Source organism: Myxine glutinosa, chromosome 2 (genome assembly GCF_964187855.1).
Source record: "Myxine glutinosa chromosome 2, kmMyxGlut1.1, whole genome shotgun sequence".
In the NCBI taxonomy this organism is placed as follows: Eukaryota; Metazoa; Chordata; class Myxini; order Myxiniformes; family Myxinidae; genus Myxine; species Myxine glutinosa.
The window spans coordinates 68,791,452-68,804,976 of NC_136262.1; the positions used below are offsets into that span (position 1 = coordinate 68,791,452).

The following is a 13,525-nucleotide window of genomic DNA, read 5'->3' on the forward strand; positions in this document are numbered from 1 at the left end:
GAAATGTATTTGGCGAGTCTCGCAATATCTGCCATTGGGAGTCGCATCTCGCATGCGAGGGCCGATGGCAGCCGGTTTGAATATCGGGAGACTTTGCGTAACACGTATTCCATTGCAAACGCTCCAACGTTCTTACGCGAAGGTTTTCGGTATGTTCCAACTGGGTCAGAGGGTGCTTAGAGGTATCTATTAGTATTACGGTAATTGTGAAAACGTCAAAAAGTGCGTATCCTCTTGCGAACTGTAAGGTTACTGTAAGGCGAAGTACAGTACAGTACTGTATCAAGTGTAATAATTGTAAATTAAACTTTAAATCGAAATTTAAATTGCACAGATAACTTGTGCTCGGATGCTTCACATGCATTATATGCAGGTTCCTCGAAAATGAAAGGAAAGCCTTTGGTGAAGGAAGAAATGAAGGAGTTGGAGGTCTGCACCGACCCTGTGCTGCTGACCACTCACTGCATGGGGGTCAACGTGTACAAGGAGGGTGGGGAGCAACCCCTTCGGCCAGACGGCGAATACCCGGATTGGTAAAGCATTTGTAAATCGACCCATTGTAGTTTTTTTTCTTCTATAATCCAAATTTTTGTGAAATGGTTTTATTTATTTAATTAGTATGCAATTGATGTTTACCTTGATCTTCCAGGTTGTTTAATATGGACCTTGGACCTCCCAAAAAGCTCTCTGAAATGGACCCAGACACAATGGAATACTGGGCACTACTTTCCAAGCAACGAAAAAGGCACAATAACAAACTACGACGTGGTAAAAAACAGCTGTGATTGTCATCACCAGAAATTGCGTCCAAGCAAGGCGACACAAAATGTCTGGATTCCAGAACTGCATGGATTGCTTCTGATGCTGGATTGTGCTCGTGCAGACTGTCTATTGCACCGTCCCTCTCCCAGGCCAAGGACACATGCTTGAGTGGTTCTTGTAATCCATCATTAAATTGTCTCCTGTCTGCATTAGTTTTATAAATGAATGCAATTTTTTCTCTTGTGTCCTTTCACAATCACTTTAATTTTATCTTTGAGTATCCTACACTTCACGCTGAGATTTTTTTTGCATATAAAATATGGGGTTATGGAAGTGCTAGAACACAGTGGAATGTGGGGAAATACACCAACACCAGTGTCGTAGGTGTTGCGGGATACTTTGAGGAAGAATGCGAGAGAGTAAATACTTTATATCTAAGTTGCTGTTTGGGATGGGTTGTGATGTAAATGTGTATCATAGAATGCCGCTCCCTGTGAGAGGATGTATTCCAAGTCGTACAGTAAATAGCCCCGACTGGGCTGACGGTCATCCCTTGAGGTTGTAGCTCAGACCTCCGCTGATTTGGAGGAACCTCCCATGGGATCCTCTGGGCGGCCCCATGATCTGAAATCTAAAAATCCAAGACCGAGCGACCCTGTGGACCATCGAGTAGAAGGGCTGTATTGGGTTTCAGAGCAATCGGTTGGTAAATAAGGGTCGAGTCGGGATCCAAAATCTCAGGGGGAGGAGCCGGGGTGGGAGGAAGGAGGGGATGATGTCAGAGAAGGTAGCTGACGGGGTGGAAATATGGAGGGGAAGGGGTGCCAGGAGGGACCCTGAGTTACCCGGAAACCCAGAGTACATTTGCCTGTACTGCATTGAATAAATGTGAATTAATAATTCTGAATTTTACCTTCCTGTCCCAATACTTAAGGATGTATCAACTAATAAGTTGCTCCATTGAATACGTTATTAGGGTATCACTGTCACTCACACTTTATACCGAATGTTGGTGGATATCAGGTGTAATATCGTACCATCTGTTTTCTAGGTAAACTGCAAGTTCTGTGGTAGATTGGGTTTGTTTAATTTGCTTCTCAGGCAAATGTTCCACAGTGGTTCAATTCGATTTAAGTCATCGCTCTGAGTTGGGTATTGCCAATGTCCACAATATTATGCCTTACCATGAAGAGTACTCGTCCCCACGGGAAAATTAAGCAAAAGTACCCTTCTCCAGAGAAGGGTAAGGTTTAAGTTAATCTATTAATTTAAATTAGGGCAAGGACTTTAAATGAAAACGTAAGTTATTTTGCTCTCGTAGTTTCATGCAGATCCAAAGCTCTGAGCTAGTTGTACCGTTAACCACAAAATGGTGGTTCAACAGTGGGTGGTGAAGGTTAAATTTGGTTAAAAAGAGTAGGATATCCTGGTTGCAAAATAAAAATTTGGCATCAACATTATTCATGTCTGTTCTCTCATCATTTCAAAACGAATGTTGAGCTTTTCAAATGCAGTTTGCGGGAAGTGGCCGCAGTAAACGGGAGACAGACAAACTCAAGGACAGACACTACGTTTCACAATATATTGTTGCGGATATGAGGATTGTAATTTTTTTATTGTGTGCTTTATTATTATTATTGCTTTATTCTGAGTCCTCCTTGCTCCAGTGTGTATAAAGGTCAAAGGGCGTCCCGGTAGTTAATTCCATAAAGCATACATTGAAGGACACTATAATACCCTTGTTCAGTAGTTTATTTCCTTATTATGTGTATCAGGGTAAGGCCTTGTCTTCCATTAAAATGACACTCCATTGCACCAAGTGAAATAGATAGATTCCCTTCATTCCCATTCCAAAAAACCTCCATTGCCCCTTTCGTCATGGCCAAGCCTCAATTTGCCAATTACATCCCCTCCAAAGCCGCCATTGAACATGTGCTCGGGTCGGGGAAGAAAGGCGTGCCCGCCCGTCGTCATCAAGGGCGGAGCCAGAGGGTCGCGCGACCAACCATGGCCGAGGTGAGCACACCGATGGGCGTGTCCTGAAGGCCGGCGGCTTAATCGCCGGAGGCGCTATAAAGGCGCGCGCGCAAGAAGTTGCGAAGAGCTGAGTCGTCAGAGCTGAGTTGTGTGGTTTTGGGAAAGAGCTGGGTTGGTCGTCAGTGGTTGCGTTGAGTTGTCGGTGGTGAGGAGTGATTGAACCAAGAGGAAGAGTTGGACCAAGAGAGAGAGAAAGAGTGGTTGGACCAAGAAAGAGAGAGGAGAGAACCCGTCACGCCAGACCCCCCACCAGCACGACCGCGCCCGCGACCGTAGCAGCGCCACCGGTGGATTCGAACCTTTTTTTGTTACAAATGGGGGCCCTTATGGAGAGGCTAGAAGCCAAAATGGGAGGATTGAAGGGCCAAATGGGGGCAATGAGGGACGAAGCGAGGGGTACCAGCGAACAGTTGGGAAACAAATTTGAGGGGTTAGACAACGGGATAAAAGAGGTGAAAAATGGGTTAATGGGGGTGGAAAATAGAATGGCTGCCCAGGAGAATCAGATAGAGGGGGTGAAAAATGGGTTGAGGGGGCTAGAAGATAGGATGGAAGACAAATTGCGGGAAATAGGGGAGCAATCCGCCCGAGAAATTAAACAAATGGGAGAGCAGATAGAGGAGGTGAAAATCGGGGTAGAAACCAAACTGGATGCTCAGAGGGATGAATTGGGACAGATGAGGGCGGCATCTACAAAAGAGAGGGAGGAGATGAAAGAGGAGATACGACGAGGTGTAAGTGAGGAGGTCTCGGGGGTACGCGAGGAGGTAAAGCGAGGTGAAAAGCTTATAGAGAAAGAGGTGAGGAATAATACGGCTAGGTTACAGGGGGGCATAGAGGGTCTGACGAAGGGAGTAGAACAGCTGTGACAGTGGGACAAAAGGAACTAGTGGACCAAGTGGAAAAGAACACTAATAATCGGGGGGTTAAAAGCGACACAAAAAGACATTAAAAATGAATTAATAGCGACAAAGAAGGAATGTCAGATTCCTCCCCATGGGGAGCATGAGGGGTTGACGAAGAAGTTGGAAGAGGTGACAGAAGTAATGGAGACGAAGGACCGAGAGGTGAGGACGCACATAGAATCGGTTAAAGTGGCGTTAGAGGAAGAGATAGAGGGGGCGCACCGGGAGATGAAGGAGGTAAAGGAAAAATTAGAGGAGGTGGAAGAAGGGGTGAGTGAAATTAAGAAGAGACGGAGGGAAACTAAAAAGGAGATAAGGGAGAAAGTGATGGAGTATGTGCAAGGTCTGTGTTCAAATCATGATGACGTGCTCACTAACCAAATAAAGAGTTTGCAGGTGGCGGAAGAGGTGCGACGACGAGGTACCGAGGTGAGTGGCGATATACGAGGAAATGTATATGATGTGAGGGGAGCTTCAGTCGGCTTGGGGGTTGATTTAGACCCGGGTGTTCGTGAGGGACCAATAGTGAGGTGTATGACTGGTCCGGAGTGTGTGGAAAGAGGAGGTGTGCAAGGAGGTCTGGCTATGGGGAGTGAGGGGGGTGCTAGTGAGCCAGGATGTGCGGGTATGGAGTGGGTAGCGGGTTGCGGAAGGGCGACCCAGGCATCGACACCAAGAGGGGTAGTGTTTGGAGGGACGGGGGACGCGTGGGAGCCCCCTGGGAATAGCGCATTGTGGGAGCCCGAACGGTTTGGTCCCGCGTTGATCCCGCCAGGAGTGACGCGCGGGGTCCGGCCTTCGGGCGCCCACAAGGTACCACTCGCACCATATGACGGCAAGAGTGATCTGAGGGCGTACCTGGCGCAGTTTGAGTACATGTGCCGAGGCAATGGTTGGAGTCCGGACGAAGGTGGAGTACACCTGGTAGGGGCGCTGCGCGGTGCGGCGGCGGAGGTGCTGACAGCTTTACCACCGAGTGCTCTCACCCTGTCAGCTCTCCGTGCGGCTTTAATTAACCGTTTCGGTATCGAGCAGCAAAGCGAGCTTGTTAAAGCTCAACTTGCGCAGCGTAAACGCAAGCCCCAGGAGACCATCGGGGAACATGCTCACGATATTCCCCGCGCGGTAGGGATTGCACACGCGGACATGGCAGCGAGTTCCCAGGAAAGCCTGGCGCTGGATCACTTTATTCAGGCCCTTCCGGGTCTGGAGCTCCGACAACAGCTCGCCATGTGGCGCCCGCAGACCATGAGTCAGGCGGCCGACGCTGCAGCCCGTTGGGAAGCAGCGAGGCCCCTGGCCCGGGGAGGCGAGCGCCACGCAGTGGCGGTGCGTCAGGTAGGGCCCGTGATGGGGGTCGCCCCCCCCAGGGGGCCGGCCCCCTACGGGGGCCCTGACCTGGAGAGCATGGTTCGGAGGCTGGTGGATCGGCGTCTAGCGGGACCTGGACCATGGCAGGCGGCTCCAGTGGTGGCACCCGGTAGTCCCCGACAGAATACCCCAATTCGGACATACAGGGAGGGAAATTTGGAATACCAGAGGCAAGCACCTTACCAGGTGAGGTGCTATAATTGTGCTCGGATGGGTCACCGTGCGTGGGAGTGTCGAGCTCCGTGCCGGGACATTCCCCGTCAGCCGATGCCCTCAACTCCGCCCAGTATCGATCGGCCAAAGCCGACCACAGACACCCCCCCCCCCCCCCCCCCGCCAGTGCCAGGGAAACTAGAACGTGCCGGGCATGCAGGGCGGTGTTCGGCAGTAGGGGATGGGGAGAAGCGCTCGTTGACGCGACAGGTCATTCATTGTGGCCAAATTGGAACAGGTAGTTTGACAATTCGGTGCGAAATTGCCGGCGTGGGGGTAGACGCCGTGGTGGACACGGGAGCCAGCGCCACGATCATCAGCCCCGTGATCCTTAATTCGAGTGCAGACGGCTGGGGTAAAATCCAGCGTCTGGAAAATCATAGTTTGCAGTTGGCTACCGGGGCAACGGCCCCAATCATAGGGCGTGGTTTTGTGACCCTTAAGTTGGGGTCGGTAAAGCAAGAGATAGAGGTTTGGGTGGCGGAGGTGTGTGACCCATGCTTAATAGGGTTGGATTTGTTGACTGCCGGCGGTTGTAAAATCGACTTGAGCCGGGGGATCCTGCAATGGGGAGTGGAAGTGTTACCATTGGAGGGGGTGAGCACGGCCGAGAGGGTGGAGCTGGAGGCTCCTGAGGCCGTGACCATCCCTCCGGAGGCCGAGGCCATAGTGCCGGCCCGATGGTCAGCTCGCCCGACATGGCAGGAATCCTGCGGCCTGGTCGAACCGGTGGCAGCGCGATCCATACCTGGTTTAATCGTGGGCCGCACCCTCGTAAAAACGGACGGGCCGGTGGTGGCCGTCCGAGTAATTAACATTAGTACAGAACCACGCACTATAGTAAGGGGCACGAAGATAGCTGGCTGCACCCCAGTTAGAGAAGTCGCGTCAGTGAGGGGCGAGAACGTCCAGCCGAGCCGGCCCCAGGGGGAGCCTTCAATAAGTTCTAGGAATTGGCCCGATCCCATTTGCGAGATGGTAAATCGGAGTAGCATAGAGTTGGGAGGTACCCAGAGGGAGGCCTTACACAAACTGGTTGGGTCCCATTTGGACCTCTTCTCCTTGTCCACCGAGGATATTGGACGTACGGGCCTGGTGAAACATCAGATCCACACCGGTGAGGCCCGGCGTATTCGTCAGGCCGCCCGACGGCTCCCTTGGAGCAAGAGGGCGGAAGCTGACGAGCAGGTTGAAAAGATGCTCGACGCAGGCGTGATCGAGCCCTCGGGAAGTCCTTGGATGTCACCTGTTGTGCTGGTCAAAAAGAAAGATGGGACCACGCGGTTCTGCGTGGACTATCGCCAGCTAAACAACGTGACACTCAAGGACTCGTATCCCCTGCCAAGAATTGATGACACGCTCGATGCCGTTGCGGGCTCAAATTGGTTCACAACTCTGGACCTCAAGAGTGGGTATTGGCAGGTGGAGATGGATCGGACAGGGAAGGAGAAAACGGCATTTTCCACAGGTAAGGGGCTGTATCGGTTCACTGTGATGCTGTTTGGTTTGTGTAACGCCCCCGCCACCTTTGAGAGATTGATGGAACATGTACTAGGCGGCATGCCATGGCAATCATGCCTGGTATACCTGGATGACGTCCTAGTACATGCCAAGACCTTCCCCCAGGCGGTAGCTAATTTGGACCAGGTGTTCGGGTGCCTCAGACAGGCAGGGTTGAAGCTGAACCCGAGTAAGTGCACTTTGTTTGCAAGTGAGGTGGCCTATTTAGGTCATGTTATCGGCCGCGAGGGGGTAAAAACGGACCCAGACAAAATTAAAGCGGTAGAGGAGTGGCCCGCACCACATACCATCAAAGAGGTGCGGGGATTTTTAGGACTCTGCTCCTACTACCGGCGCTTTGTGGCGAAATTTGCGGAGTTGGCCCGTCCCCTCCACCGGCTTACGGAGAAGGGGACGCGATTTAATTGGACAAGGGAGTGCCACGAGGCCTTCCAAAAATTGAAGGGGTGTCTAACATCCACACCCCTTCTAGCTTACCCCACTAGTGACGGGACATTTACCCTGGACACGGATGCGAGCCAGGAAGGATTGGGCGCAGTTTTGTCTCAGACACAGGAGGGCGTGGAGAGAGTGATTGGTTACTATAGTCGGGCCTTAAGTAGGCCCGAGCGAAATTATTGTGTCACTCGCAAAGAGTTATTGGCTATGCTGGCTGCCATGAACCATTTCCACCCGTACCTGTACAGGCGGAAATTTTCGGTTCGGACTGACCATTCCTCCCTGCAATGGCTCCTTCGGTTCAAGGAACCGGAGGGCCAAATTGCAAGGTGGTTGGAAAAGTTGCAGCAGTACGATTTCAATGTGACTCATAGGGCCGGGAAGGCCCATGGTAATGCGGACGCACTCTCTCGGCGTCCTTGTCTGGGGGAAAACTGCAAATTTTGTGCGAGACACGAGGAGAGGGAGCAATTGGGCGATTCTGCCCCGATTCTCGTCGTCCGGGCAACCCGGGTGAGAGGGCCAATTTTGCCACTAACCGCGGACGAGGAATTTGGAGAGTTGGCTTGGAGCACGGCCCCACAGGAGGATCCTGTTCTGGGGCCGGTGTTCCAATGGGTCAAATTGGGGCAAAGACCAAAGGGGGAAGAGGTCACCCCTCTCGGGCGCAGACAAAGGCGTATTGGGCTCAGTGGCAGACCCTGGAATTGAAAGGCAACATCTTATATCGCAAGTGGGTGGAGGTTCCCTCTGAAAGAACTTCCTGGCTGGTGGTAGTCCCTGACAAATTTAAGAACGTCATATTGCAACAGGTGCATGGTACCCGCTCCGGCGGCCATTTGGGCAGGACAAAGACAATATCTCGGGTCCGCCGGAGGTTCTATTGGGTGAATATGGGGCGCGACATACAGGACTGGTGTCGGAGATGCGACGCCTGTTCTGCCAAAAAGGGACCAGCACGGAGGATGGGGGCCCCCCTTCAATTACATCAGGTGGGGGCCCCCCTTGAGCAGGTGGCTATGGATATTCTAGGACCGCTGCCCCGCACCCGCCAAGGTAATAAGTATATACTCGTAATGGACTATTTCACCAAGTGGCCGGAGGCCTATGCCCTCCCCAACCAAGAAGCAGGGGTGGTAGCACAGGCCTTCGTGGAAGGATTTGTATGTCGGCACGGGATTCCACAGGAGCTGCACACCGATCAGGAACGAAATTTTGAGAGCCAATTATTGAAAGATGTGTGCAGACTCCTGTCAATTCGGAAAACCAGAACCACGCCCTTGCGGCCACAATCTGATGGGATGGTGGAAAGATTCAACAGAACATTGATCCAACAACTGGCATTGTTCACCACCACCCGTCAGGATGACTGGGACGAACATCTCCCGTACCTGTTGATGGCCTACCGAACTAGCCAGCACGGGGCCACCGCATGCAGTCCAGCGTTGCTTATGTATGGGCGGGAGTTACGGGCTCCTGCCGACTTGCTATGCGGTCCCGTGCCAGACACCACGGATACACCGCCGAGGGAGGGTTACGCACGTCACCTGGAGGAAGGCATGGAGCGCGTCCATGCCTTCGCCCGCCGCCAGCTCCATCTGGCGGGGGCCAAGATGAAGCGCAGGTACGACGACCGGAGCTAGGGGAGTCAATACGCTCCGGGGATGAAGATTTGGTTCTTTAATCCCCGGAGGCGGAAGGGCAGGTGCCCAAAACTCACCTCCCCCTGGCAAGGCCCGGGAGTCGTCCTGTCGCAAGTCTGTGACGTGGTCGTTAAGATCAAAATGGGGCCACGGGCCCCCCCTCGGATCGTCCATGCCGACCGGATAAGACCTTATGCCGGCGAGCAGGCGCCCTCATGGATCGCCTCGGCTCTAGATGCCGAGGCAGGACCCAGTACCTCTTGCGACGGGGGCTCGTAGCATCAGAGGACTGGGGGGATGGTAGTGGAACGTCCCCGATGTGGTGGGATGGCAACTCTGTCATCCCTCACAGGGGGGGGCAAAGGAGCACTAGATTTATGGGGTTGATGGCAGTGAAAACTGGCCCGGGAGGGTTTGGATAATGTGTAGGGACCTAGAAGATGACCTTAGGTGACGTTAAGATTAGGTAGTGACAATGACACCTGCAGTGGGGACGCAGAGAGGGTAGTGTGGATGATAATGACGTGGTATGTGCTTAGTTTAAAGGGAAGACGGGGAGCACTAAGTTAGCAGGGCACCAGGTAGTTCAGATGATGCCGTGTGAGTGTTGGAGGTGTATTCAAGTGTATTGAGCAGGGTATGAGTAAATGAGTGTGAGGAACAGGTGTGATTGCACAGGTGTGCAACTGAACAGGTGTATGGAGCAGTGTTTGAGTGAGTGATGGTGATGAGTATTGTGCTGACCAAATGGTCCAGGAAGGAAGGAGGGTGCAGGTGGCACCAGGTAAGATTGCACAGGTGTGCAACAGCAGGTGAATGGAGGATGGTTGTGTGGAATACATGGAGTGTGGAATAAATGGTAGTGTGGAATATCTGGAGTGTATGGAGTATTAGAATGGATGGTCGTGGAGTGAGTATGGTGGAAACTATGGAGTGGAGTGGATGGTGTGAAGGTGTGAATGGGGGAAGGATGGACCCCTATCACGAATACCCGGGGCGGGTAGTGTAAGTGTTAGGTAGAGGGTATAGGTAAATTGTGGTTGGATATTGGCATCTGTGGTGCGGGTGAAAGAATGGTATTTGGATGGGTGCATTAGTGTTGTGGAAATGGCTGGGCGTGTAGCCTGTTAGTGTGTGTAGTTGGTTTCGGCACTCCACCACTGTGAGGATGTCGGCCAGGTGAGGCTGCAGGTGGGCTCTGGGAGCCGGGAGAGTTGTTGTGGATGGGGCCCGAAGATCCGGAGGACGGACCCGGGTAGCCCAGTGCCAGAGGCCACCAAGGGGTGACAGAGCCAGGAGGGGCCTTCCCCAGTTAGATAGGTTAGGGTGAGGAGCTAGGTAAGCTCGGGTGGCAACTACAGTGGTGGAGGTGTGCAGGTGGGTAGACCTGCTGGGAGAGCTACACGCCCCAGCCCAGAAATTGTGCAAGGGCACCGGGAGATGAATCGGGGGAGTGAGACCCCAAATTGAGAAGCACCACAGTTTGGTCAATGGGAATTGGTTTTTAGAACCCATAGTGTAAGTTGGCCAATGGATTGGCAGGGAAAGACCCCGGGTAGTGTAAAGTGTGTTAATGTCATTTAGAAAGTAGTTAGGATGAAAATCTCCTTGCACCATCTGCATCCACTCACCTGAGGTGACAGGTACTCCACACCATGCCAGGTTGTTTTTATTATTTTTATTGTGCAAATGTTTTGGGATGTGAGACGCATCATGACGTGGGTGTGACATTGTGCTTTGATGTTCCATCTCTTCCTCCTTATGAGGATTGATGATGAATTTGGTGATGGCAAATTTTGGATAGAGGGATTTTGGAGACGAATTTGGTATCGGGGAAATAAGGGGAAGACGTGACAGTAGTGACGAATTTGTAAAGGTGTAGATTTTGTACATATGGGGTAAGGGCAAGGGTAGTGTAGGTGACAGGGGGGGGTGATGTACGGTAGGGACGAGCTTTCTCACTTCGCTCTCCGTACGCACTTCGCCTTGCATTGCCTTATTGATGTGTACCCTTGTGACCTTACCCCTCGCTCATCTGTCTGTCCCCCCTTTTGTCTCCCACATGACCTGAGCGCCACTGGGCGCCGAGGGGAGCGTGCGTGAGTCCGCCATTGTGCGCCCGGCACTCCCAGAACCAGCTGTCTGCATCGATGCACCACATTATGGACCACACATCTGTGGCCGAGCACCACTTATGGACCCCATGGGTTGGGGCATGGCCCCTCTGCTGGAACCGGCCATGAAGGCCCGAAATCTTGCTGGCGGACCTTGATCACAGGGCACCGATGCCCCACAGGTGAACCACACGTAGTCGGCCCTGTGGGCCATAAATAAAGAAAACAAAAATGGACACGTTTGGGCAAGTTTTATTGCAAATAGGCCGCCAGCAAAGGAAGATGACAACATCAGGAAGAAATAATAATTGCCAGCAGAGGGAGCCGAAGAGCAAGAGACCACCTGCAGGGTTAGGGGTTGTTGCTTTTATTTTCATTGGACAGTGATGACTGTGCACCGATTGGTGCTTGAGGGTGTGTTGGTGCGTTTTGGGTGCTTTCATGGTGCATTGATGCAGAGCAGACTGTCTCCCCCCCAGAAAGAACAATCACAGGTCCTGGGTTGCGTTTTGTAAATAAAATAGCGTCACTGTAAATAATGCTCCCCACCGTCAGTGTGTAGTTTGAAGACCATTCCGCAATTCGGTTAGCTGTGGGCGTGAGTCTGTTAGGTAGGGTGCAATGGAGCAGCGGGACATATTTATCTATGTTTTAAAACTGTCGCACTCAGGGTCAGGTTAAAAGTAGAGGGAACTACACCTACGTGTCACACTAAATTAAAGTTGTAGGCCCGGGACGTGCCTAAGAGGAGGAGGGTGCAGTGTTGCGGATATGAGGATTGTAATTTTCTTATTGTGTGCTTTATTATTATTATTGCTTTATTCTGAGCCCTCCTTGCTCCAGTGTGTATAAAGGTCAAAGGGCGTCCCGGTAGTTAATTCCATAAAGCATACATTGAAGGACACTATAATACCCTTGTTCAGTAGTTTATTTCCTTATTATGTGTATCAGGGTAAGGCCTTGTCTTCCATTAAAATGACACTCCATTGCACCAAGTGAAATAGATAGATTCCCTTCATTCCCATTCCAAAAAACCTCCATTTCCCCTTTCGTCATGGCCAAGCCTCAATTTGCCAATTACATCCCCTCCAAAGCCGCCATTGAACATGTGCTCGGGTCGGGGAAGAAAGGCGTGCCCGCCCGTCGTCATCAAGGGCAGAGCCAGAGGGTCGCGCGACCAACTATGGCCGAGGTGAGCACACCGATGGGCGTGTCCTGAAGGCCGGTGGCTTAATCGCCGGAGGCGCTATAAAGGCGCGCGCGCAAGAAGTTGCGAAGAGCTGAGTCATCAGAGCTGAGTTGTGTGGTTTTGGCAAAGAGCTGGGTTGGTCGTCAGTGGTGGTCAGTGGTTGCGTTGAGTTGGCGGTGGTGAGGAGTGATTGAACCAAGAGGAAGAGTTGGACCAAGAGAGAGAGAAAGAGTGGTTGGACCAAGAAAGAGAGAGGAGAGAACCCGTCACGCCAGACCCCCCACCAGCGCGTCGGCTCCACCAAGCAGCTCCGACCCGTGATCTCGCGCACACGACAGGATCGGTGGCATCAGCGGCCGTCGAGGTCCAGCCCGACGTCCCGTGCGGGATCAAGCTCCAGCCAGCTCCGTGCCTTCCCCCCCCCCCCCCCCTCCAGCCACACACCTCCTTCCAGCCAATCCACTCTGCAATTCCCCATTTGTGTACGTGAGTTTGTTCTGTTTGTTCTGTCCAGGGAATAAGTTAAGCTTGTATAGTTAAGCTAGTAATTTTCACTGTGTCTCTAATACCTTCTGTATATTATTTTCTTATCTTTCCTTCTCCTTGGTTATTTTGAGCCTGTAAATAGTAAATAAATTTAGTAGTATTGCCAACCTTTTTTTGCCTTCGTCTTCCTCTTCTTCACATCCGTGTCATCTTTGTCTTTTCCCTCATTGAATAGCTCTGGCGCGATCTGGCCAACGTTCAGGGAATCGGGTGAATCGGGGAAACTGTTAGGTCGCGGTGCCTCCGCTCGGCAAACATAACATCCTTAACCGCGGACCGTAACAATATAATGGATGTCTTCCTTTCCAAGTAACTCCAACACAGAAAGAGACCATTTGGCCCATAACGCCTGCTCCCTTTCTCCTCCTACCCATCCCCCTACCTCTCTCTCCCCTTATCCTCCCACCTTCCACTCCCCCCCCCCCCCCCCATACTCTCTCTCTCTCATCCCTACTGATCTTTATACTATTTTAACTAGCTAGGTTGCCCAACATTGACTTGTCGAGTGGTCTTGAAGCACTCTGCCGTGCAAAGTCTTTCCTTGGCACATCCAAACTTTTAGCTATCTACACGGCCTTCATCCACAGCTTAATGGAGTGCTGCTCTCCCCTTTAGGTTGGTGCCCCTGTTTCACACCTTCCTCAGCTGGACGCTGTGGAAACCAAGGCTTTCAAAATCATTGGAATCTCCCATGATAAAGATGAGTTTATGGGTCTATCACTTTCACATTGCAGACAGGTAATTGGTCTCTCTGTGTTCTACCCCATCCTTTATGGTCTTACACCC

At 51.9% G+C, this 13,525-nt stretch overlaps 1 protein-coding gene across 1 annotated transcript; it reads left to right on the plus strand.

Annotated features, from left to right (window-relative positions):
* The first annotated feature begins 6 nt into the window (after positions 1 to 6).
* Positions 7 to 2,222, plus strand: MRPL54 (mitochondrial ribosomal protein L54). Its single transcript, XM_068108022.2, has 3 exons — positions 7 to 149; positions 374 to 533; positions 650 to 2,222. The coding sequence occupies exons 1-3, from the start codon at positions 53 to 55 to the stop codon at positions 783 to 785; spliced, it is 393 nt and encodes a 130-aa protein (XP_067964123.2). The 5' UTR covers positions 7 to 52; the 3' UTR covers positions 786 to 2,222.
* The last annotated feature ends 11,303 nt before the right edge of the window (positions 2,223 to 13,525 follow it).

Excerpts from the sequence above, each read along its gene's own strand:
- MRPL54 (XM_068108022.2), top strand. The coding sequence starts at position 53 with ATGCGAGGGCCGATGGCAGCCGGTTTGAATATCGGGAGACTTTGCGTA. Across the intron at positions 150-373 it reads TTCTTACGCGAAGGTTTTCG|GTTCCTCGAAAATGAAAGGA; the intron begins GTATGTTCCAAC and ends CATTATATGCAG. Across the intron at positions 534-649 it reads GACGGCGAATACCCGGATTG|GTTGTTTAATATGGACCTTG; the intron begins GTAAAGCATTTG and ends TTGATCTTCCAG.